Source organism: Cyprinodon tularosa, unplaced genomic scaffold, assembly GCF_016077235.1.
Source record: "Cyprinodon tularosa strain WSP-4 unplaced genomic scaffold, ASM1607723v1 ctg22, whole genome shotgun sequence".
Lineage (NCBI taxonomy): Eukaryota > Metazoa > Chordata > Actinopteri > Cyprinodontiformes > Cyprinodontidae > Cyprinodon > Cyprinodon tularosa.
In genome coordinates this window covers 1,576,501-1,603,982 of record NW_024038821.1, presented here as the reverse complement: position 1 = coordinate 1,603,982, position 27,482 = coordinate 1,576,501, and the positions used below count along the sequence as shown (strand labels likewise).

General features: G+C 37.2%; 1 protein-coding gene across 4 annotated transcripts in view; it reads left to right on the top strand.

Annotated features, from left to right (window-relative positions):
• LOC119784144 (kelch-like protein 29) overlaps window positions 1-27,482 on the top strand; it is a 259,595-nt gene that overhangs the window by 133,183 nt on the left and 98,930 nt on the right. For all 4 annotated transcript variants that reach the window (XM_038286066.1, XM_038286067.1, XM_038286065.1 and 1 more), the window contains one exon: window positions 13,757-13,955. In XM_038286066.1, coding sequence (XP_038141994.1) covers window positions 13,757-13,955 — 199 coding nt within the window. The remainder of the gene's footprint in view (window positions 1-13,756; window positions 13,956-27,482) is intronic.

The window sequence follows — 27,482 nt, the reverse complement described above, 5'->3', positions numbered from 1 at the left end:
AGTTGTTTTTATAAACTAAAACCTTTCTTTCAATGGAACATTAGATAAATTCTCTTTATTAATAATTGCTAAGTTAAATAATACATCTGTTTATAAAAATCTTCATATTTCGGAAAACAATGTCTGCTAATGTTCACCTTCTCAGTGTGTGAGGTGGGACAAGGCAGCCAAAACACTCAACTCCAATATGTTTTTGTAGGTGCTATTTAATATTAATAATGAAACAAAAAAGCAAACTGTTTCAGAATTTGTTATATGTTAATGTAAACAGGCTTCAGTTGGCAAAAAAATAGCAGTAATGCTTGAAGTTAATGTTTTTCAAGCAATTTAACAAAAATGAAAAAGAATTTAAGATAAAATGAAACCAGATAATTTTAAAAAATTGCAAAAAAAAAAAAAAAATAGGAAGACTGACTTTGAGTGTGTGCCTGTGAAAAATAAACATAGGCTATAACATGCAGGTGAATTCAGTAAAAACTAAAGAAGACAATAGCTATGTATTGATAAACTAAGTCAGTGATGTTAATGTTGTGAGGTCTGTCATTAGATCAGAGTAGCTAGTAGCAGATGTGGATAAAGTCTTATGATGAGCAAATCAGTCTTTTATTCTTTGATTTTCTAGAGTGTTTACAGCGTAACCTATGCATCACTCCATCATCGTCTCATGTCTTTCCTATCAGTCTGTACGAACAATCCCTACATGCTGAATAACCTACCTCAATACGTCCCCTCAGCCAATCAGCATCAGGTATCAGCTTCTGCACTGAAAGACTTCTCTCTGCACAGCGCTTAGAGCGTGTGCTTATGAAAAGTCAGTTATTGATCAAGTTTTAGTAATGTTAGAATTTGTTAAAAGTAATTACATCAACTCTTTACTAATCATGTTATTAAGCAACACTGGTATTGTCAACACCTCATTATGTGTTTTTGTGTGACGGCAACAAACCTTTGTCCCAAAGTTCATGCAAAACAGCTTTACCCTTTCTAAACTATGTTTAGCTCGACACATTCAGACTTAAACTCTTAATTTATACAAAGAAATTAAATCATGTCTGTATTTTGTTATCCTGACGTTAAACTGCTAGGTTGCGGTTATCAAGTTTACTTTGTCTTTATAAGAAGAAATAACACGTAATTGATTATTTAGGTTCCACCTCATCTGGTTCAGACAAAACGCAAAAAGAAAGTTACCTTCGTTGTTCGTTCATTTATTATTTTGCTTTTACGTTATAAAGTTTAATGGTTATTGTGTCAGCTGCTCTGTGTAGCTTTCTCTTGCCAACACTCTTGTTTATAGTTTCTTTTTCACTGGGAACATCATTGTAAAAGCTAGGCAGCAGGGATAATACTTGCATTTGTCTAATCAGCAAAATAATGTACAAGGCCTATAATATAGCTTTACAAGGCATGCAACATAAAATAGACCATTTTGTTTGTTTATTTCTTCGGTTTTAAATGGACACATAGCTCATTGGGGGTGCAGGAGACAAGCTCGCGGCGTTGTTAATTTACACTTTTACATATGTTCTTGTTTCGGGTTCAACAAGGTGGCTCTACAAAAATAACCAGGAAGTTCAATAAGCTGTGTCATGCAATTTATGAAGTTGCTGACAGAGCCTTTTTATTCTTTCTTTCTCACAGGCTTTTGTGAGACCACCACAGACACGTCTCTCTTATTATAAGTAACATGGCTCTGCCAAATCCTTGAATAGGACCTCCATTACACCCCACTTCAACATATTTCAGAAAGGATCCTATCTTGCCAGGTGACTCAGCTTGACAAAAGCGGCTGATTAATTGGCTCTTTGGAAAGTGGCCAACTAATGTAACAGCTCCGAAGGACAGTTAATGGTGCATTTCCATGATAAAAAAAAGGCCAGCCTTGCCATTAAAATGGACCTGCTGTCCACTCATCAGAAATAACAACAGTACTAGCTGACATTTGCGGTTTCCATGCTAAGCGAATGCAGTTGAAGGTATTAGTCCTGAAACAGTGCTGCTGATTATTTGGAAGGATTTTTTTTTTTTTGTCACCAATCAACTGGTAATATAGAAACTTTCTTTCCCCACCGGCACTCATTAAACAGAAGAAGAAAAAAATCATTTTCCCAGAACAAATGATGCTATCATTAAGTAGTTAGTGTATAAAATTATTAAAGGGAGGGAAACGCTTTGAGGCTGAGCGTCGATATGAACTGAGTTTCCCTCACTGTTTCACGATCCATTTAGCATCAGAGCCAACAATGACCCCGCCATCTCAAGCATGGCTTTTAATTTAGTGATTTCTCCTTTTAGGCTTTAACTTCAAAATAAAAACTTAAGATAATTTTGAGCCCCTGTAGGAGTGTTTTAATTTGATTCTGGACAAGATCAGGGTTGTGTCTCAATGATCATCCACCTACAGGGCTTTCTAGGTGCTCCTAATAGTCAGGAAGAATTTCTTATCATTTCTAAAGCTTGAGAGGGATTAAGTAAAGAGAAAATTGAGTCTCCAGACTTTATATCTTTTTTCATTATCTTAAACTTAGTTGTAATCAGAATTTCTGGAAATTGAATTACTTTTAACCTAATTTGTTTTAATATCAAATAACAGCACCTGTGGTTCTTCTGAGGATTTAAAAATAAGAAAAGAAGATGGCTGTACATTTAATAACGCTTAATGTTGGATATTCTTCTCCAGGATTCATATGTCGGTCTTTAGATTTAGACACCAGACTTGCTTAATTTTGTCAAGGTGCCAAAAAAAGGGAAATATGGCTTACGCAGACTACCGAATTGAGCACAACAACTTCAGCACAATCATATTTTATGATTTTTCAGAAATTCATGGTTATAAAAAAATACAGATAACCTCTTTATTCATTTTTCTAGAATGTTTAAAATCCTCCTTTTAATATCGAGACGTTTAGTTACAGACTTTTGAAATGTATAGGGGCAGATGGGAGCTTAGGTAGAGTGAACCAACATGAAGGCGATTCACACCGCTGTCTGAGTGATGACTACAAAGAGACGGAACAAGGCAGGAGGGATCGATTCTGTGTATAGTGTTTGCTGCTCTCCTTGGAGCATAAAGCCACATGGGGATTAACACAGAACTGTTAGGATGTCATTGTATACATGTGAGAAGCCTAAACATTCACACAGGAAAGCATTGTCTATGAGCCCATGTACAACCCCCATATTCAATAAGAGCTGATCCGATGGATGCAGGGCAGTAAACTCCGGATGTCCGTTCTCATCTGTGTCCTTTGATGTCCTCAAGCACTCTCAGTCCTGATGTGTGCAGCCAGTTGATCTGCAGTCATTCAACCACGTCAGTTGCATGTCCAGAGGTGCTTCGTGTCCTTTGGGTTCTCTCATGAACACAAAGGAGATGCACGAGTGCTGTTATTTGCATAAACTAATGAAATATTTCCTTTTTGTGTTCTTTCCAAATATAGAAAGAACAAGAGGGATATATTAAGATTTAAAAGGAAAAATAATTATGTTAAGATGTCTATTAAAGCATTATTTTATATTGTGTTGAATGGCAAACGGGTTGTATTTCGTATTCATTTTGAGCAATAGAGTGACATAAAGTAGTCACGAATGTGAAGTGGAAGAAAAGGGACACATTGTGCCAAGTCAGTACTCTGTAAATCCACCTCTCCCTGCAGCTGCAAATCATCTGGGGTATGCCTCAACCAGCTAACAATTTCCCTGCTGAATAAGACCAAGACCAGTACATGATAATGCCTCCTCTATAAAGGATGGTGTGTTTAGGGCGTAAGTTTTCCACAACAAAAAGCATGTGGAGTTTTATTTTGAACTCATCTGACCAGATCCCCTTTATGTTTGCTGTGTAGCCAATACATATAAGAGCAAAATTAACTTTAAGTATTTCATTTAATGGCCCTTTATTTTAGAATTTCAGCATAAACCTGGTATTGGTTCAAGGTATAAATGAAGATTTTCCTGTCAACAGATTATCCCAGCTGAGCTTCAGCTCATCTAAAGTTACTGTACCTCGGGCCTCTTGTCTGCTTCTCTGATTAATGCTGCCTTAAACGTCTTGCCAGTTAAGGTGGAGAGCAGAATTATTTAGGGATATCAAAGAAATGGTAGCAGAAAAAAAAAAAGAAAATGCATGTTTTTCTGTCCATTTTCATTATAGATTAATTTGTGTTAAATATGCAGATATGAAAAAGGTTTACAAAATAATAAACTTTTGCAAGACACTTAAGATTCACTGTGTGGAAAAGCACTTGGTAAACCCAACAGAATGGTTATCGTGTTATGTAAAAATAAATAAATAAACCTTTTTGTTTATTATTAAAGCAGAGAAAATAAGCTTATTTTCCATGAATGAAGTCATGCTGAAAGAGGCCTCAGAGGAGAACACATGGCACCTGTCAGTAGTTGCTCAGGGCAGCGTTCAGCGTCTGTCCTCCGCTACGTCTCACTCCATCTCCCTTCCATGCTTCTGGCAAATAAGCTCACATAGTCGTGAAGTCACAAGAGGACATGATCGAGCTCGGCTGAGCATCACTTGGATTATAAAAAGTACCATTTGCAAGAGCATATTTTTGTCAGCCATAATAGACCGACAGAGAAGCCAAATCCATGTTTTTTTTTTTTTTTATTTCAGCAGAAACCTACATTTCCTGTTTAATCCACATTATAAAGCTAAGGACTGACATTTGAATGACTGTTAGAATAAATATGAACCTCTGTTCGATGCACACTTGCAGTTAGAGGAGTGCGTGGGTTTTTATTTCTCCTATAATGCATGTTTTTTGGGCTTCAGGTTGTCCATTTTTTACTCTGAAGCACGCTGCTATCTGCTAAGAGCAGAGCAAATAGAAGCCTTTGTGTCATTTATTGGAAGCCACCATGGCTCTGAATCATCACACATACACCCGCACAGTAAGAAGCGTTAGTCCTTGCTGACAGTAGTGGAATGGGAAATGCTCAGCGGACATTTGTCATCTGTGTTAGCTGACCCCCGGCTGCTTCTCTGTTGCTTCTGACAGATCTTAGAGGCTCCCTGTTAGATGCTTTATCCTTGTCTTTCACCACACTCAACCTTTTCAATTCTACTGTCCACCTGCCTGAGTATTTGTTTCTCTGAAAGTCTGGATAAAGCAGAAAGAGAACAGTGCAGGCTGGCTTTGCAGCAGTGGATTCCCTGCAAGTTTAGCAATAACTGCATGTGGACGTGGCTGAAAGGCATGCTTTTTCTGCTGGCAATGAAAATCTTGGCCTGCTGTGTTTGTGCTCTCGCTCAGTGTGTGTAATCTAGAGACCATTAGATTTAAAGTCGCACATTAGATTTCACATCATCAAATAAAATAGATATGCATAAGGATCCCCATAAATGCCTCCTGTCCAGGGAGAATGAGGCACAGACAAGCATACGATTGGGCCGACAAGCTAAAAGAAGCATCACCATATGCTGTCAGTCTCCTGTGGATACCTTCCATGTGTTCAAAGTGTTAGAAAAATATTGAATTCCCCATTAGAAATGTGACAGATTGTATAAATAAGGCTCATTTTCCTGCTCTTGGCATACTGTTTAAGTTTGTATGGTTTGCCTGTCTCTTGAGTTTAACACAACCAAATTGCTGCAATGAATTGCCTCAATAATAAATTCAACAGGTCAAGAATATGTCTGGAGGGGATGGTGTCTTATTTACTCTTTCCTCTCATACAGGGGCCAGGGATTGTTGAAGAGCTAGTTGGAGATGGAGAGAAACTGAGCTGGAAGCTTGTCACCTCTTCTCACTGGCCTTAGTGATGCCAGCACTCTCACTTAACTTGTTCCTATCACATAAATGTAACTTAATGGCAAGAATGAGCATTAAAAGGTTTTTGCACACTGTTTATAAGAAATCCATCTAGTGTGAGCACTTTCCATGCTTCCTGTGGACACTAAAAGCAACTACAGTGGTGGCCACGGCTAATGCTCAGGAACACATCTAGAAATACAGACTTTCACTTATGTTTTAGTTATCTCTTTTTTTAGTTATCTTTATGTTCATTCATATGGTAAAAGGTCATATGACTAAACTTGACTTAAGTATAGCTTGAAGCCTTGAGGAAAAAAAAGAATCACTGAAAGGTTTTCTTCTTGTTTACACTTATACCAGGGCCGTCGAACTCAAGTCCTAATGGGTCGGTATCCTGGAGATTTAGATGTGCATGTCTCTGGTCCAACACACCTGAATCAAATGGCTGAATTACCTCCTCAGCATGCAGTCAATTTCTGCAGAGTCCTGCTAATGACCTGATTATTAGATTCAGGTGTGTTAAAGTAGAGTCGCATCTAAAGGAGAAGGACACCAACCTCAAGGCTGGAGTTTGATACAGCTGGTTTAAAAACTGGAACATGTAGTGATTCATTTAGGACAATGGTAATTTGAGGGTTGATTGTAGAAACGTTTCATAGGTTAAGCATTAAATTAACAGCACCTCATAAATGTAATGTTCTAAGTATATAACAGTTTTTTCCCATTGTTATCAGTCTGAATTATTTAAAAGTAGATATTTGGTAATGCTTTTTACATACAAATCATTGATACAATAAAATTTTTTTTAAAGGGCTTCATACTCTTTTAGATTATTAGGGTAATGCCAGATAATGAAGCAACTCACACCATTAACAGCACTGACGTAGTTTATCAGTACATTGCTCTTGACTTTGCGGTTATTATGAATTTACCTTAGTGTTATAGCCTACATTTATTCTTTCTCTGCACACACTAGAAGATAATCTTCCTATTTTTTAGCCTCTTTTAATATTCTCTGGCTTGATTTTAGCTTAATGCACAGCTAATAATAAAGTTTAAGCTGTGAACACAAGAATAAGCTTGTGCTTTCAGTTTAAGAATGGAAGTGCACCTTTTAAACTCGACATGTTTTGGGAGTTGTTGAGTTACCCATGAATGGCTCATGTTAAAAAGTCTTGATCATGGCCATAAGCTAATTTTTAGAATAATGTCATGAGATATTTCATCTTTTTCATAAGTTTAACCCAAAACTTTTAACCCCACTACAGCCCTAATTGATATTACCTGCATATAGGACGTCTATGTTAAAAAGATCCTTCTTTCCACCATTAGAGGTTTCAGCATTTTGCAAAGTAAAAGAAATCTTATTTACATCATCGTACTAGAGTTTTTACAAAATTAGCTAAATGATATAATATCCTAACCTGAAACACCACTGCTATTATAAAGTATTTAAGGATAAGCTATTGTATGTACAATTAAAGATGATATTTTAATAAATTACATACCCTAAAGACACAATATGTAAGACATTATGTATATCTTCAAAATAGAGCTTTTATTTGATACTTTACAACATAACTTAATGAACAGATAGATAGACAGACAGACAGACTAGATAGATATGTAGATAGATAGATACTTTATTAATCCCCCATAGTTCAACACTGATGCATCTGTAAGCCTGTTACCAATTTCCTGAATTTATTTCATTTTTGAAAATACCGCGCTGTTTCGCGGATGTGACATCAAGTGCATCAATGTTGCATGGGTCCGACCTAGCAACAATGGATGCATAATATTTAAATAGGATTTTGTGGACGTTCAGAAGTGACTGGCATCCAGCTTTACACTGCCGGACACCAATGGCAACTCCACATAAGGGGAAAAAAGTAAGAAAAAAGAACCTTGCCAAGTATGTACACAAGCTAAGAGAACGACTGAAGAATACTACAGTGCCATGTTTTCGCCACAGTAGGCAGCATAATTAGAAAACTGCGTAATGCCTCTTTAAGTTAAAAGTTGAAACATTTCAAGTCTCACAAACTCCTCACTAAAGCATATAAATGGCCAAAAATAATTTATTTGTAGCTAACAGAACAGGTCCCAAAGTTTTACCATGGCTTGATTATTAATGTTTGGTATCGTCTCCATGTGCTCATAGGTTTATAGTATTACAAAGGTACAGTACTTAAAATGAAATTTTGTGATTGATTTTATTAGAACACCAATTTTCCAGCAAATAGTGGAAATATTGCATCAAGTATTAATATATTCTAACAGATTACTGCTTTGTTTGGGGGGGGGAGTTCAATGACTGACACAAAGCAGGATTCCTGTTGTATTTTCTTCTGGCTTTTTTCGGTCTGGCAGATTATATTTGAATATTAAGAAGTGTGGAACCGTCTCTGGTTTGCATGCCTGTATATGCATGTGTGGGAGGAAGACCGCGGAGCAGGAATAAAGGTGAATAGAGAAGGGTGAAGTGGAAAAAGTAGTGGGTGTTATAGGTGGCTAGTTAGAACTAGCAATGGAGAGTAATTGTCCATTCCTGTTTAATTTATTCATCAAAAACAAAGACAAAGAGAGAGATTTGAATGAAATGCCTCAGTTTTAAAGTTTGCAAAGCAACTAGCTGCACTTCAAAACACATACACAGTTACAATATGATTCTTTCTTATCCATCATACTTCAGGCCTTCGGTGTCTACTTTACAAGGAAGTCCAACAAACAAAATAAAATTTCAGACTGTGCACACCACACTAATTAATAATTACTGTAAATAGTTTTGTATTTATAGTACTATATGTCCTAAAATGACTCCAGTGAACTAAAATCCTGCAGAAGATATTGCATCCAACTGTAACCAATTCTAGATTTCTGCTTTCAGTCTCCTGGTCTAAGGTGCTCTCAGCTGGTGGATGTTATTTATTTATTTTTGTTGTTGTTTGTATGTAGCATCACAAGTCTGTTTTTTTTTCACAGAACAGATGCTCTCTGAGGTAGTTTTACTGCCGTTAAATGATATCTGGCAAGCTAAAAGAGGCTGTAACAGATGTGGGTTAGTATGGAGCTCAGGTTTGCAGACGGTTTTGTGGGATTCTGTTTTTTTTTATAGTTTTCCACACTTAAAAGAAAATGAAATTTATAGTATGGAGAACTTCTTGGGTTGTGTGTGGGTGCGTGGTTTTACAGTGAGCTGTATTTCTGTGTCACTCTAACAAAATAATTTTTTAAAACAAACCTTATTTTTGCTGCTCAGGCCTTTCTTCTCCAAACAAACAAGATCTCCGGTGACCGAGACTTTATCATATATTATTCAACAAAGTTTATCTGTGGAAACAGGCTTATCTATCAGAATTTGTTTCTGTTGTTACATAAGTTTTCTTAACACTTGGGTCAGGTTTGCATGACCCCAGTGTTACTTGCAAACTTGTAAAAATACAAACAACCATATTCTTTGTTTTTTCTTTCTTAACAACCACAACATTCAGTCTAATTTAATGAGATTTTATGTCATGGTTAAGGGAAAAACAGATAAATTTGAGATCAGAAATAGATGAAAAAGTGTGTCTTCAATACCACAAAGTGTTGGTATGTAAAGTTTCATTAGAAAGCATTTGGGAATACATGTCATCATAAAAAGCATTATGTACACATTAAAAATAAAACGCCCAAACTTAAATTACCAAAACAGTGGCAGAGCTACTGAAGGAGGCCATTGTGGTTGTTCAGTATGTCCCAATAGTCAGACCCGGCAATTCAACCAGTTTCCTGCTGGCACGCTTACAATGTAGCGTGCCAGCAATGCAGACGTGCACAGCGCCCCCTACCGAACAAGATGGGTAGCCCGGTAAGCAAGGACCTGAGGAAGAGCGGTTGCTGATGTCACTCTGCTGCTCCCGCCGCTCAGAATGCTTTTTCGTTTTCGAGTTATGGACAGTACTTTGCAGGCAGACCACAAAAACGAAAAAGCAATGTCGGCTGTGTTTTCTCTTTGATTATGGCATAAAATGTGCAGTCTTAAAGAAGAAAATGCAAATGCAAATAGGATGATTGATTACTAATTTTATTTATGAGTCGAGTAATGCAGCCACATTCTTAAAATGGAAAAGCATTTCTGGAAATGCTTTTTCATTTTCAAATTTTACATTTCAAATTGAATTTTAGTATGTATTTGCTGGGGTACATTTTGAAAAATAAATGTCAAATGTCATTCTCTTTTTCATTTTTATAAGTAAAAGGATGAGCAGTGTGAAAAGGATGAAAATCAAAATGCAAACAGGATTATTGATTACTAATTTAATTTATGAGTCAAACTATGCAGCCACATTCTTAAAATGAAAAAGCATTTCTGAGAATGCTTTTTAATTTGAAATATGGTAACGATTTGCTTCCATAGATTTGAGGATAAGACCATACATAAAAAAACTTGTTAAGCAGCAAAAGAATTTGGATTGGAAAAAAAGCACATCTTCCTTTATGATAAGGACCGAACACATACAGCTAGATCTTTTGTCACTTATGTTGTATTAATTTTAAAACGTAGTCCTTTATAAGGTCTTAAACCTCTGTAAATATATTGTCAAAAAACAACATCTTATTGCAATGTGTTATTTATTTTGTTAAAGCCTCATGTAAAAATTTTATACAGTAATTTCAAATGGAAAGTGTGTCCATCTCAGTCACGTATTTTTTCATGCCTGCTTTCATGTCACAGGGCATGTGGCATTCAAACTTGTTCCAATTGTCATCAGGGGGTGGATAGAAAAACACAAACCCATTGGTCTATCAGATGGTCAGCACAAAGACACAGAAGGCAAACAGCCATACAGGCCAAACACACTATTTCGGTCAATTAGGAGAAACCAATTAACCCAACATGGCTGCTTTTGTAACATATGAGAAAAGGAGCTGTCAGACTGTGCACAAAAAGGCCTGCACTGCTGGGATTAATTCACTCAAATTAATCCAGCCATTCTCCCTCAAGCCATATTGACGAGGAACACAATCCTGAGCAAAGGTTGTTATAGAGAGCTGATGAAGGGCAGGTTATCTGGTTGAAGTTAAAAAAAAAACTTACATAAGTCAGTAAGGTAAGTTCTACATTTTCATATTTTAGAGGAAGCTTTTTAAACATTTTAAATGGGGGCTTTGTAGTTATAAAGCAAATGCTGAAGGGTGCTTAAATTAACAGAGGAACCTGGAGTCAAACAGAAAACTTTAAATGGTTCAACTCTGAAAACCAGCAAACAATAAAAAAAAAGTCTCCATCTGCTAGAGAAGTTTTATGAAGTAAGTTTAAGCTGCTTTGTCACTTAACTTGCTCTATTTAAGCATTAGGTGCTATACTGTAGAGAGGTAAACTGCATTATCTTCTGAGGCATATACTTTAAGTTCTAAGAAAAAGGATATTGGAGATTAAATTTCCTACTTTTTATATCATAAATTGTCGATTAAAGCAGTAAAGGTGTGGTAGCTGGAAAACAAACTGAAGCAGAATAATGTAATGATTTTCAGTGTCTTGAAATCCCTTTAATTTATTTCTTTCTTACAAAAAATGTTTGCTTTTACAGTGCATAATGGGTTTAAATGATTCAAAAATTTGTAAGATCTAAAAAATGTAATTTTTACAATTATAAACACCAGAAGTCAAAAGCAAACATCTGCAGCATTTCGAGGTTCATGCATTTTAGCCCTATTGTTTCTGTTCTGCCACCTGACTGAAATTGGTCCACCCAGCTTTAATTTAGCTCCTGGGGTCAGAACAGCCACCGGGGGACCTAGTTTAGGTCTCCACCTGACCTGCACACAGAATCTAAAGAACTGAAATAGCTTATTACAAGGACATGTTGTTCTTTCATTAGGGAGAACAACATTATCTGTTTTATAAGTTGGCAGCAACAATATTTTAACTTTTAAAATGCTCTAAATAAATAAGGAGAGTGACGTTTTAGCAGAGCTGGAGAAAAGTAGTTTGCCCAGAAGTTCAGAGGAGTAAGCCTGAAGCTTAAATCCATCCATTCAAATGTGCCATGAATGAGTAACTACTGGGCAAATCCTCCTCTACCCTCTTTAATTTAAACTACTGGCTAATCTGGACCTCAAAGTCTCCGTACAAGAGTTTCTCAGAAATCGACAGAGCTTGCATTGGCTGCGTCCTCCTTGGCTTCCTTAGTTTATGCTTTAAGCAAGTGCAAGTGTTTATGTGGCTATTGAGTTGTTTGTTTAATAAAGCGTGCTGGGTGCATTCGAGGGTGAGGGAAAGCACACAGTCCCAGATGCAGGACAGCATTTGGCTTCAAGCATGCTGGTGGACAGGAAATGTCATCTGCATAAAGCTCTGATTCCTGTGGAAACATCAAATCCACTCTCCTCTCCTCGTGTTGTCTTCAAATTGCCTAAGCATGCAGTTTTTATCCTTAAACTACCGCTATTCCTATTTGTTCCTTTATCCTCCCACCTACTTTCTTGTGTCCTATCCATTTATTCTCCTCTCATCTCTGCCTCTCAGGTCTTTTTTCTTTTTTTCCTTTGTTTGGTCAGATGAGAGGACGACATTGCTAGAAAACAAATGGGGCGCATGGCAGAGTAAAAAGACCTCAGGTGGGAGCGAGAGCAGCCCAGGCAGAATGTTGGCTGATTATTTGTTGTCCCCCTGAATGATGTTTCTGTGAGTCTGTTGTTTTGTCGCTCTCCCTGCTCGCCTCGGTCACTTCGTTCTGAGCCAAAGGGTCAGAGGGGTCAGCCTTCACCCAGCTCCCTGTCGCTTTGTCCAAGCTTGTTTACAGCTTTTACTGTCGACTCCCACAGGGACACGCATATACTTGCACTCACAGAGCAGGAAAAAAAGCACCTCTCTGCAGCTATAGCTATAAACAAGACTCCTGTAACGCTATACCCTGCTACTGTGTAAAACCTTCTATATGAACACATATGTAGAAGCCAAGATAGGGCCAATATACAGAGCCTGGCTGAGGTATTCACAGCCCTTGATTATTTTATGTTAGAAAATACAGCCCAGTTATTTATTTTAGTATTAATATGTTTCTTTTTCCGCATTTGTGGGAACAGTGTATCACTTTCTAAGATACTATATTTATAATGCCAAGTCAAAATCCAGATCTAAGCACCACTTAGGCCAATGTTTAACATCAACTGAATTTGAACGCTTTTTGTATAGAATAATGAACAGGGGAACTAAACATTAAAATATAAATATTCCTGCTATAATTGTGCTGTGATACCACGTGTCTTTCAAGGTTTATTCGCCACAAACCTGTTTCCCTTCACTGGAAATTAAATAAAGCATTTACAAGCTAAAAAATTATTATTTTTTTTTAACAAAAGACAAACTTCTCCGATGGAATTTCAGTGTTTTGGCTTGAATGGGGGGGGGGTGAGTAGAGGAAACTTTTAATTTAACTGCAGAAAGAACCTTTTTTCCATTTGATGGAAGATTTAATTGGAAATAGGAAAAAAAAATAGTCACCAGAAGCTGGAAGTAAGATACCCCCTGCTGCTTGGTTTGAGCGCTCCCTGTGAGACTAAATTCGGAATATGAAAGCTTGACTGTGTGGAAAAGTTTTTTTTTAAATGTCACTTTAGTTTCTGTTTCACTCCATGTATTCCTTTTAGACACTAAATTAAAAGCAAGCCCTCCTAACTTGTTTCAGTTCTGGGTTATTTTTGTTCTCCTGTGGCTGTGACAGTAAATTTGATAGATAAAAGGGTTTGAATTTCAGGCCATATTTCCTCATTTTTCTGTCCTTTTTAAACGTTTTGTGCTCCCCACATGTTCAAACTGAAATGGGAAGCATGACTGTAATGAACTGCAGTTTTTAGGGTCTGCCACAAATTATTGCCGGCGCCAAGTTTCGACACACTAATAGAGCGAAGCTTTTTCAGATATAATTGCATCTTTTAAAAAAATACCTGTTGAGTCGAGAGAAATGTATAAGAAGCATTTTCTCTCTGTGTCTCCACAGCATCTGTCCGAGCTGTTGGCAGTGGTTCGTCTTCCCTTCATCCATCCGTCCTACCTGCTCAATGTAGTGGATAACGAGGAGCTGATCAAATCCTCGGAGGCGTGTCGGGATCTTGTCAACGAAGCCAAACGTTACCACATGCTGCCCCACGCACGGCAAGAAATGCAGACCCCCAGGACCCGACCAAGACTTTCTGCAGGTACACCGAAAGATTCCCCTGTCTTCTTCAGCTTTGGTGCAACACACATGATCTGCTTCACATAAAACTGATTTATAAAACGTCGTTGGCTACTCCACACCTACACACATGTCCACTATTCATGGTTTACAGCATCCCTGTGGCGGAGAGGTCAGATTTCCACAAGAATACCTTGACCTGTCAGTGCATTCTATTGATTTTGGCCTGCAACTGGAAAGTAATATTTCAGAAACCCATAATGTTGATGCTCGCATGTGTGCATCTACATTGGGATATGTTTCTAAATTCTTGGAAGGATTTGTTTGTTTGCTGAGTCTAATGGATGACAAGAAAAAAACATGTTCACTTAAAAGCATTTATTATTTTTTAAGATACTGACCCTTGCATAGTGTGCATACCACCATTTGTTTTACAATTTTTTTCCTGTTACAACTAAAGTTTTTTTGTGTATTGTTTCTATTTTTTGTTTTTGTAGCTGGTCAAAACACAGTAGCGTCTGATCATAGAGAGAAGAATATTATTATTTTTGGGCCTGATCTTCAAATATTCTAAATAAGAGGTGCTAAATTGCACATGCAATTTTTTTGAAGTAGTTTCAAAAAATTGACACGTTACAGATGGTACTGAACGTGCTGCACAAATGTGAAGATATTTGTGCAGTAAGTTGTTTTTTTGTAAACACACCACAGTATTTAAATTCAATTATTTTCATAGTTTTGGTTTAATTATATAAAGATCGTCTGTTATCATGCTGAATTGATTTATGCCCGTGTGTAGAAGCTTATTTCTTTATTAGTATTATTCTTCTATTGTTATTAGTTATGTCATAAACCAATGTCTCATTTGTAGCAACAATAACTGCAGATATTTTCACGTCAGTTTGCTTCTAATTTTTTTTCTTATACTAAGAAAAGATGCAAAATCTGCATTTGCATATTGACAAAGACGCACAAAAAAAAGTTTCCAAATTCTGTCTGCTGAATTGCACAAGCAAATCAGTTTTCTCCTCATTTGAAGATAACTTAGCATGTAGAATTTGCATCTTTTTTAAGATGCGCAAAAGTTCTGAGGATCAGGCCCTAAGTGTATACCTCCTTACCTTGCCAGCAAGATGAATTCTAGTGAGATTTGCGAATGACAAACTCCTGAACTCCTCCATTTTGAATTGAAAAAGCTTCCTGGATGAGAAGCTAAACATCTTTAAACTTGGAAACAAAGTCCATTGGATTGTTAGCCTCCATACAGAAATGCTTTGGAGCAATGAAATGCTGTCTGGTGTATGATATTAATGCATGGACCACAGGCAGAAGAACAATATAGAACAAATAAGGAAACACGACTTATGCCTTTGCATTTTTTTTTTTCAGCTTTTATTTTCATTACACTGTCACAAGTACAGAACAACAAATTGAAATCCCTGCATATATCTCATCCCCTTGGAGAGCAGTGGGCTGTCTTTTTGCAGCAGCACCTGGGGAGCAGTGTGGGGTTAAGGGTCTTGCTTAGGGACCAAGAGTGTCACTCCGTAGGAGTGGGGCTCGAACTCAAAACCTCTAGTTTCTAAGCTTAATACCCTAACCACTACTGTAGGTCACACTTCCCTTCTAGGGGAAAATGTTTGCATGTTCCTCCTGACTGGATTTGGTAAGTTTGATTTATCACTTAACTTTGCTGTTGTGAAAAATAAAGGATTTGATGTGTCGCAGCTGCTACTGCTGCTGATTGGCTAAACTCTCCATATGGGAGGCATGTGAACTTTGTGATTTACCCAATCAGCTCGAAGAATTGTATTGAATATTCCTCTCTTTGGCAAACACATTCCACAGGAGTCTTTCCTGATGGATACTATGTAGAATTCAAATTGAACTAAATTAAACTGGCTTGTGCCAGGTTATACACCTCCACCTCATTTGCACATCTAGAGATAGGCATTTTTTATCTTTTCAACTTGAAAAGATAGAACTGGATTGAAAGCCTTTTGTTTGATCACTTTTATAGTTTTGCCACCTGTCAGGCCTGTGTTAGGTTATAACATGTAGGCCAGTTTGATCAGTTTTATTTTAGTCTGAATTGAACACCCTCTTTCACTTGTTTGTTGAGTCCCCTAATTGGCTAAGTTAATTATTAAACAGATTTTTTTTTCTTGCCATCCTGATGTAGGTCTAAAGTCACAGCTTTATACCTACATTACTGTTTTCATGTTTAGGTGATGGACGAAATAGCGCTCTGTGAAACGTTCAAAGCAATGAGTATTGCTTCATAGCTTAAATTTGTTTCAGCTCTCCGAACAACTTTTTGCCGTGTTTTTTAGGATCTTTTTTTATGCTGTTTTTTTACACAAATGTCTAAAACAAAAATAAAAAAGTAGCTTTATTTATACTAAGACTAAATTCATTACAGGTGGTGAGTGAAGAAAGCTCAACACTGCAAAAAAAATGAAATCTAAATAAGTAATTTCTTCTTAAATTAAATGCATTTTTTCTTGAATTAAGGGTTTAAGTGAGACACTTTGCCAATGGAACAAGACAATTTACACTTAAAATAAGAAAAAACTATTGCATTGTCTTATTTCAAGTGCACTTTATCTTAGATACCTTATTTTAAGAGTAAAAATACTACTTCCATTGGCAAATCATCTTATTTACCTACTCAAATTAAGGGTAAATACCCTTAATTTAAGACATTTTTACTAATTTTGAGATCATTTTTGCAGTGAACTAAAGGGGAATGTTTCGTGTTCCTTCCCCTTTATAATTATGCACCACTTTCTGTTGGTCTGTCACTCCGTTTCAATAGTTTATGGCTGCAGCATGAGAAAGTCTGAAAAAGCTCCAGGGTTATCAATACTTTTGAACACCAATAGATCCATAAAGATCTACACTCTTTTTTTAACTTGGGTCGATGTGCTCGTGTGTTTTGAAAGCAACCAACCGCGTTTGACGTCCATCCTGATGACCGTTTTTGTTTACATCATTAAAACCATAGAATAATTTATGAAAATTGAACGGCAAGGGCAAATTGCTTTTTGCTGCAGGATTTGTAGGATTTTCTTCTTCTACAGGGTCATCTCGGACCACATTCTTTCCCTTGTAAAGAGCCGCCTAATTATAGTGTCTGCGTGGTATTATGAGTTTGGTGCCAGCACACCTCACCATTCAGCTGAAGTTATTTTCTGCTTGGCAGAATAGGGATAATTGCCTAACAAATGGCACTTTACGGAGAGGTCGGTTTAGCAGCCAGTGCTGTAGTCCAGCCGGTGCGTTTATTTGCCCGTAAACAAACATTTGGAAAATTGCATCAAGTCAGTATTGCTGTATCTTTAATCGTCTTCAACGCAGTCTCCTGGGGCTTCATAAAAAAATCGCTGGCCTCTGGAGACAATATGTTTGTGGCGTCTCAGGTGCTCATTGTCATCCCATTACTCATCCACGATCCTCTAGTTTCTCTTTGTTCTCAGCAGTTTCTTGAAGCATTTCCTGTTGAGGCCCTTGCTATAGTGTTTTGTATGTGCATATCTTATATGGTCTATATTCCCATTATGCAGGATGAAGTGTGCACTGATTCACAGCCGTTCATGGCCTTTACTACAGAATTAATAAACGCTGCTAGGATGAATAGATTCATTCTGCTTTTTATGCCAACGGCTTATTGATTAAGATATGCAAACATATTATTTTTTTTACTAAAGAAGTTTGAACTCATTCAAAGCTGAAGTCGTTACCATGACTTACTACCTCGGCTTTTATCTACATATTTGTCTGTTTGATAAAGTCGGTGCTTTTGTATATACTGCAGTATGGGAAATAAATATGCTTTGTTCCTTCTGCATTGCTGTGGGAGCTTAGATCATGGCATGAGCGTAAACAGTTTGCAACCCTTATTGGTTTTTGCTTATTTGTTCTGAAATGTGAAAAAGTAACAACTACCCTTCATATATCACGTTTTATCTTTAAACTAACTGTTCCAACTGTGTAATAGTTCCACAGCCACATTTTAATGCCAAATATTTATGATACCTAAATCACATAAATAACACATTTTTTGACAGCATCAGTTAAATTTAATGATCTTTAAATGCCCAAGTAAATAAATAATTAAATATGAGGAAAAAAAGAAAAAAAAACTTAACAAGTATCGTCTGGAAAGAGTAATTTTTTGAGACTGTAAACAACAGTGAGTGCCATTACCCACTATAGAATAAAAACATGTAACAGTGGGGAGCCTTCCTATGAGTGGCTGGTCTATAGAAACTGTTCCATTGATGACAAATACAGGAGGAACATTTACATATATACCAATGTCGGCTTAACTTTGCTCATTTAAGCTCCATGCACATGATTCAACAATAAAACAGAGACAGGGCAACCATTGGTGATTTCTAAACTATATGTGAATAAATAGAAAATAATAGGAACCAATAACAACACACATGCCAAAAAACCTTTGCATGACATAACTGGAACTTTTCACATCAAATCTGGTTTAAAACTAAATGCAAATTTCAGGGGAAAAAAACAAATATTATTCCAACATCAATGCGGGTTGGAATGCTGTGGTGTAATTATTGAAACCAGGAATTCTGCTCACTACTTGAAAATCCAGAAGTAAAATGTGTGGAGATCACTTTATGACACTGAGATTAGGTAAGGTCTTGTTATGCAAGCAGAAAATGATAAGAAGCAAACCAGAGATCCCCAAAAACTATTTGTAGCGGCCTAGTCAAAGCTTGGATTTAAATCAAATTAAGCCACTTTAGCATAACCTTAATACAAGCTTAACACAAGCAAAAAAAAAAAGTATCAAGTGTGTTATTGGCAAGGGTAGAGGCAGTTAAAGACTGCCAAGGTGGGAACAAGGAGTGATGTAGAGAGGGAAACTATTTTTTCCAAATTTGGGCAGGTTGATTTTGGTCTTATATAGTTGAAAATTATAAATAATGTAAGCCTGTTTTATTATTTTTCATTATAATAGCATAATAACCATCTAAAACAACCATGAAAAAACAGACTGAAAGTTTTAAGAGGGCAAATACTGTTTCACAGCAGCATATATGGCTTTATGCCTGCATGTAGATTTTGCTGAACCATCTGTTCAGTTGGACAGAGTGGGCTCTCCTCAGAATGGTGCTGGTAGCTGGGTTTTGTTGAAGTAGTGACAGTGAGAAAGATGGACTAAAGACTGGAAGGAGAGTTTGAGGTTATTGGAAAGTGTTGCTGACACACAGAGGATGTGAAAGTGAAAGGACATGGAAGAACAGGAGGAGAGGTCACTACGTGGTCAGCAAGGATGAGAAGGGAGGGAGGGAGGGATGGAGGGAGACGAAAGGCCCAGGAAATCAGAACTGAAATTTGAAGGGCAGACATTTGATTGAGCTTATTTCTTGGGCATGTGTCTTCTTGTGTAAGCAGTAAGTGACTGTGCGTCTGTGTGCTTGTGTGTGGATTTTAAATGAACGCAAGCAGATGGGGCACCACCTGAGCTTGGTTGATAAGTCTGTCAAGCGGAAAAAGAAAGAAAAACTGCCATCCGTGAAGCACTTCTTGCTGAGCGTAGTCAATCTGTGAACTAGTGGGTTTCGTGAATACGTGGATGTATTGAGGCGTCAGTTTGTGTGTGGGGCTGTATGTGAGTTAGTGCATGGGCATGTTTATAAAGGATCTCACACTGACATTCTTCTTATTTGGGATAAATATGATTTGCTTGGACTTTATTTAGCACCGAAATCTTAACTTAATTTTATTGGACAAAATATTAGTTGAGATCTTCTTTAATTCCAGCCTAAGCTGATGTAGTTATGCCTGAAGTTAACTCTTTGCCATTGGAGAGAGAGGCCTTTCTTGCAAAGATCTGTAAATCATTTGATTTACATTAAACAACAAAAGCATGACATTCATATGTACTGTGAATCAGTATACCACAGAACCAGTATTTATTGCAATCTTAGCTTCAAGTCCTTGGTTCCAGCAGTTATAGACTTCTAGAGACTGAAATCTCTTCAGCCATGCAGAAAAACTCTTTGAGTTTACGTTTATTTAGATTGTGTACAAATTAAAAGGATGGTCCAGAGGGTCAACCCATTTACTACAACCAGATTCCCTTTACCAGCTAAAGAAAACACCACCATGTTTCATTGTTAGGGTGGTTGAATATACTGCTGATCTGGGCACCATCATCCAGCTTTGCTGCTTTCCCTGCATTTCTTTTTGTGAACTGTTACATTAGTTCTCTTTTTTTGCCACAATTTCATAGAGGCCATTTTTTAGTTAACGGTACAGTTCATAGGTGTTCTGGCAGATTCTTCCACCTGAACTTTTGACTATGCAGCTCCTCCACAGTTACCACCAGACTTTTTACCATTTTTCGTATCAGTTTATGCAAGCCAGATAAGGAATGTGTAGCAATGGTTTAGTTCTGCTCATTATTAATCTTGGAATATTCGCCTAGTGCCTGCCTTACGGTGGCTGACAGTTGCAAATGCGCAGTAAGTGACAGAACGAGCTGCAAAAATATGTATGCCATATGGATATGCATTGCATATGTGCAAGCTCCAAAATATGCACATAAAATCAAATGCAACAGAAAAACATTGCAAACGCAAAACGCTGGAATTACTAAAAATAGTAGAAAAAAACCTGCAATCAACCAAAAATTAAAACAAAAAATGCTGCAAACAGAGAAGCAACCAGAGAAAGAGAAAGAAAGTGATTTTAATTATAAAATCATCTGTAAACGTGTTCTAACAATGTGAGGTGCTCCGGACCAATAAGTCAAAAAAAGAGCAAACCTTATTGGACCGAATAGAATAGAATAGAATTGAATAGAATAGAATAGAAAAGCAATGTATTGTCCCACGATGAATTGTGGTTTTACAGCACCAAAAGATTAGATTATAGCAGCAGTGGTCACACAAATGTAGACCTAAAAATGTATAAAAATAACAGAACAAGTGACAGCGTTAAGAAAATAAAACAAATAAGATACTGTACTGTACTGTACAGTGTTTTTACATTGCAAATACTGTCCATCTGGACAGAAAAAATAGTATTGGATATTTAAAAAAAAGCAACATCAGAGATGTGCAAAATGACAACAGAATGTTATTTAACCGACTAAGGTAGAAACTGTGCAAAATCAGCATGAATGTAACAACTTATTGAGGTTGTTGGGAGAAATAATAGTTATTGAGTCTTACAGCTGCTGGGAGGAAGGATCTTTGATAATCTTCCCTGGTGCATATAGGGTGCAGCATTCTGTCACTGAAGGAGCTCTCCAGTTTAGCAACATCTTCATGCATGGAGTGGGGGACATTATCCAACAGAAATTTTATTTTAGTTAGGATTCTATTGTTTCCCTTGTCCTGCACTGAGTCCAGAGGGCATCCAATCACAGAGCTGGCCTTCCTGATCCACTTATCCAGCTGCTTCCTCTCAGCTACAGTTAAGCCACTGCTCCAAAAGACAGCCATATGAAAGATGGCTAATGCTACAACAGTCATAGAAAGTCTTCAGTAGCGCCCCCTGCACTCCAAAGCACTTCAGTCTCTTCAGCAGGAAGAGTCTGCTCTGAGCCTTCTTTTAGAGAGCTTCAGTGTTGTGAGTCCAGTCTAGTTTATTGTTCAGGTGAACACCCAGCTACTTATACAGTAAGAGTACTTAAAACAGGAAGTTAACCTTTGATGCTGGTAAAGTTGTTATCTTTAATTTAATTGTCAAACAGCTGGACCGTCATGGACAGGTCTTTGTTCGACTCCCTCTAGTGGTTTGGAGCACTTATGTTTTGTAAAGCGAGTTGCAGATCTTTTTACTATTTTAAAAATTTTCTGTGATTTTAGCATTTTATTTGTGGTTGCTGCATGGTTTTTGCTTCTGTTTTTTGCGATTGCAGCATTTTTCTCTTGTATTTGTTTTTTTGTGTGTTTGTTTTGGAATTTTGCTTCATATCTGTGTTTGCAGCTCATTTCACAATTTGCTGCACATTTTCCCCTGTTTGCAGCTTGTTTCTTGTTTGCCACATTTTTCTTTTGCATTTGTTTTCTGTGCTTGCATGTTTTGGAGTTTGCATCACACACGTTTCATCATTTACACCTGCGGCCACTGTACTACATACCAAAGTTTGGTTTTAGCCACTCATATTAAATGAAATACAGTAGCAGTAGACACCACAAGAAATTACAATAACTTTTAGTTCTTGCTGTTCCTCTTTCAAGATTAAATCATGTATTCTGACAAAACAGATGTTATATTATCAGCTGCACAGCCATTTTTATTTTGGTTTAGCTGTGGGTGTCATGAATCGAGGACAGAAGGACTCAGTATTCAAGGAGAGACAGCCAGTAGGAAAGTTCAAACGTTTATTAAATAAAACAAAAGCGGAGCTGTGGCTCGCGGACACTGCAGGCAGGGGGGCGGGGCACCGCCCAATCTCAGACACTCTGTAGTGGGAGAAACACAGGTAAGTGACCACGATCATCTGACAGAAGATTATCTGAGTTGCTCACTTACCTGGTTTTACAGTCCAGACCAAGAATGTCCCCAGGTGCTGCAGTCCCAGAGGGCATGCTGGAAGCTGATCCTGGTCAGGGATCCAGAACAGACAGGAACAGACAGAACAGGCAGGATCCAGATCAGGCAGGAACAGAAACAGGATGGCAGGATCCAGACTTCCAGGCATCCACAGGCTCCCAGGAGGGTTCAGAGTCTGACTGGGACCAGAAGCATGACCAGGTGGTCACGCACAGGAGCAGACAGGATCAGGTGCAGACAGGCAGGCACAGTGGAAGAGGGTAGCCGAGACAGGACATAGGAACCGGAACTTGAAGCAGGACTTTAAACTGGTCTCCACCCTGGAGCCAGGCTTACTTAGATAAAAACTGAACCTCCTCCCATAATGAGGAACAGTGGACGATCAGGAGAAGAGACAAACACTAACAAACACTAAAACCCTCTTTCCACTGGCAGCTAGGATCCAGGACACGAACCAAGGAAATAATACTAACAGACAGGCTAACAGAAAGACAAGTAGTGATCTGGCACTGAATGCTCAGGCTGAACTAAATATAAACCAGAGGAAAAAGGTGAGAGGAATAAATTTTAATTGAGGCAGGGAGGAAAAAAGGACAGGTGAAAGGAATGACTAATTAAGGGAGAGCAAACAGGCCAGATCGTGACAGTGGGTTTGTCACTTTGGCCTTTTTCTTACAGCTATAATTCCCACCTTGATCTATAATAGTGCAACTTTATTGGCCATCTTGTTTTTAGTCGAACATAAGTGGATTTAAGCTGGAGTAGATTTTTATGTTTATAAACCCACAAATACTTTAAGATTTCAGCTTACAGCCAAGCTTATATATATTCTGTGCTTACCCAATCTATCTGTTTAGGTGGATGAGGATATTTCGGTATATTTGTAGTTAGTTTAATACTTATTTAATAAAGATCTTGGTTATGTTGTTTTTTTCACTCATGATTTCTAGCAAACGTGTATGTTGCTAAAGAAATAATTTATATAGATACTGCCACAACTATGCTTTAATTACCAATTAGGTTTTGATTGGTTGTGCTGGGTTTTATTTAGGAGTATAGAGTAAAGGTGGTGAAAGATTCAATTTTCCTCCGCACCAAAACCTATCTACAGTATATGTTTTATTACACTTCAGTTATGAACTGGGAGTGTTTCTTTAAGCTAGAAAAGTTAGAACAGCAAGGGCAATTACTATCAACCAATTAGTCCAATGGGTGGTGCTAATGTCATCATAAGATGTATATTGAATTGCTTTCCTGCTCTTTATTGCATTATATTTTTTATACCCTGCAGTTTTCTCATCTGAATCATGAAATTGCACATTGATCTTGGTTTCGTTTAGGAAATGGGGCCTTTATCTATCCTTTACACATCAAGAATATAGCCTGACTTTAAACACTCCAACGCCTTTAATGACTTTTCCTGCTTCCAATAAGTGTTTTGTTTACTACTATCTTTTTCATAACATTTCTATGTTTTATTTAGCTATATATAAACAGTACATTTCAAGAAACAAAAGCCAAATTTGTACAAAGTAGACTAATAGTCATATGAATGATATCTTTAAACATGTAATTTTTAAGCCAGACGCTCATTATTCCATTTAGAATTAAGCTTGTCAAGGATTTGGCAAGGCTAAAGAGGGTGAGGGAGGGGCACAGGTGGCTTCCCGTGACATAAAGGACTAGTAACGCTTCAATGATAAAAAGAATGAGGAGAGTCAGCAAAAGACGTGCATGCAGAGATTTTGTCAGTATTAAAGATAATCTTTGTTTCAACTTAGAAGTTGTCTAATTTGAGAATTCATGCACAATTAGATATTACTGAACAGAGAATATGCTTTTCTTGATGTCATTTTTGGTAATGTCAGAGTTGGGAGGAAAAAAAGCAAGTTAGTCATCTTTCAGAGCATGCATAATAAGTGGACTGATAGCAGGTGGTTGGATATGCTTTCTAAAGGAAGGCTCAGAGGTTTGAAAAGCAGCCTCAGAGCAATGTGGCCCTGAGTTCAGATCCTGTCTGAGGCATGTCTGTGCTGAGTTTGCATTTTCTTTGTTTGTATGGGTTCATTTTCCATTTCAAAATGCCAGTAGGGATTGTGTGTGGATGATTGTTGGTGCTGTGTGTCCTTATATAACCCTGCCATGGAGCTTCTTTATTGAATAATGATCTGTTTACTTTTAGTTTAACCTAAAGGCAGCAATTATTCTTACTGCTGATAATTGATCATAAGTTTATTACAGTTATAATAGTTAGATAAACTGCATGATAAACTATTTTATATAGTCACAGATTAATATAAGTTTGTCGATTAGAACGGATGACGCAAACATGACTGCCTTCAACCAAGTCTTCTTTTGTGAGAGGGTGGTGAGGTAACCTTGTTTCAGCCAGCTAATCAGCAGGGCCCAGAAACGGCAGCATTGCACTACTTTAAGCCTTACAGAGCCACATAACATGCCTCTCATAAAATTAATTTAAATCTTAGAACTGCATGATTAAAAAAGCAGGTTCATTTTAATAGTAACGTATTTAATCTCAACAGAGTGCAACAATAATGCATTTCCAAATGATTTATAATTACATTTCTTACGGTGACATAAATATTTCTGTTTGTAATAAAAGATAGTGTGCTTGTTATGCATAGGTAGGTAGCTAAATTTAAACCTAGTATCCAGTAGGGGTGTAGGAAAAATTTGGATTTTCGGCTGCCCAATATAATATCAATCTTACAGTTACTTATATCAATTTAAAAAAACAAAAAAATGTTATCTAAAACAATGAAGGGAATGGGATAGCTCTGCACCCCCGCTCTGGAGCCCTACTCCAACATTTCACAGCTAAGGCAGTCACAATAAAAGACTTGGACTGACTCAAACCTCATATAGTACTTCATTTTTTATCTATGAATTCTATTTTGATAGTTGGGTAAAATATCACAATATAAAGTGATATTGCAATATTGTGATATATGTAGGCCAAGTATCGGGACACTTATTGTATCACAACACACATTCCAATAGTCACCCCCAGTACTGTTTTTTTATCGAAACTTAATGGTGCTGAAACAAATGTAAACATTTTTGACAACTTCTTTGCTAAAATCAAGAAGTAGATGCATTAAATTAGAATTGACCGATTAATTTTTTTTCAAGGCCAGATTTGACACAGATTATTTTTACATTAATCTAGCCAATCACTGATATTATGGCAAATTTTTTGAGCAGATTCGCTTCCCCCATTTACATGATAAAATGAAACAATAGCAAATGTTACGCAATTCTCTATTTGACTAAAAAGAAATACAGTTTTTATTAAAATATCAAAAAAGTATAAATAACGAATGGCAAATAGAGGGTGCAGAAATGCATGCACTTTACATGACCACAAGGCACAGCTACTGAATGCACAAATGAATTGACCTACGCTTGATTGTATAGAAGAAAATAATGCTAATATTGGTAAAAAATGCTGGCTGGCAGATGTATCGGTCAATCTCTATCTGAAAGGATGGTCTTCATGCTGTGTGACTAAACTACACTGTTGGAAAACAGAACCACACAAATACAAATAAGTGTCACTTTGATAAGGACTTGTAAAGCGTTAAACTTAAAAGTAAAAGTTGATTAACAGTTAGCTTACCATCTAACTAAAGCTAAAAGATGTCTATTTACAAAGCTTGTCAGGAAATTCAACTTTTATTGAAGTCAGCTCCCTTGTTTATAAATATTCTCTAATGTAAAACTTAACGTTATGGGGGGTGATTTCCCCAAATTTATGAATAGAACTGCCCTCTCCACTTAAAAAAAATGCACATGCACAGCCCTGCACCTGCTCCCGAGAGGGAATGCTTATTAAACGTGTGCGAGAGCATGCACAAGCCCATTTCTCCTTGTTTTATTAGCAGAGACCTGAAACGGATTTCTCCAAATGGCTTTCAAACTTTACCTGTCGAGTAATAACTTTGCATCCGAGGCATTAATGGGAAGCCGGACATGTGCTTTCAGTGTACGCCATCGCATGAAAGAATCTCCCAAAAATCACTCTGATCCTCTTCTCTCTTATGAAGCCTTTCTTTTCTTCTCATACACTTATTAGACACTTTTTCCTCCTACGACCCTCGGCCATTTTAAAAGAACTGCGGTGAAAAAGGTGAGCTTAAATGACTGGCTGAAACTGTAGCTCACCACACATACCTGAAAGTGCACATGCATAGAAACATATCACCAGAATGATTGAGAATTAGGAGGAACACGTATTTTAATGATGCACCCAGAAAAAGAACACCCTCCACTATACCGTTAATTTCTTCTGAATATCCATTTTTCATTGTGTTGCAATATGTTTCAATTAGATTGGTAAAAAAATAAAAGACCAGTTATTATGTATCAAATATCTTTGATAACGTGAGAGAAGCTGCCATTGTGCTTTCTCCTGCTGTGCTGTGTTGTTTTTGTTTTCTTTCTTTTTTTAGTTTAAAGTTTTTCCAGAACTTTTTCCATCTCCTGGTCTTACGGCTCATAAAGTGTCACCACATTGTTTTACTCTGTCTCCTGTTGTTCTGGGTTAGAGATAACTGTTTTTACAGAAAAACGAAATTTTCAGGGCAGACTTTTTCCTCTGTGATTTACATCCAAACTATACTCGTAAAACCCCCCATAAATTCCATGACATAAAGTTTATTTCCATGCAGCCTCATGCTCCTAGAAATAGGTTTGCTTTGCTCTCATTTTTTATTCTACTGCATTTTAATGAGTGGATGCTCTTGCCATAAATTTTATTAGATGATAATTAAGGAGTCAAAAATTATATTGAGCAGAGAAATTGGCTGTCTGATCCAATTTTAAAATCAGAGTGATTAGCATGCTGGGGGATTGTATTACTTGTGACGTACATCAGTGATTTGAATGTTATTTTTACCTCCTGTCTGCAGCTGTGAACCTCTCAGGAAGGCAGGGCGAATATAGCTCATGTCCTCTGCTAACAGCCTTCTGTCGGCCTAATTTG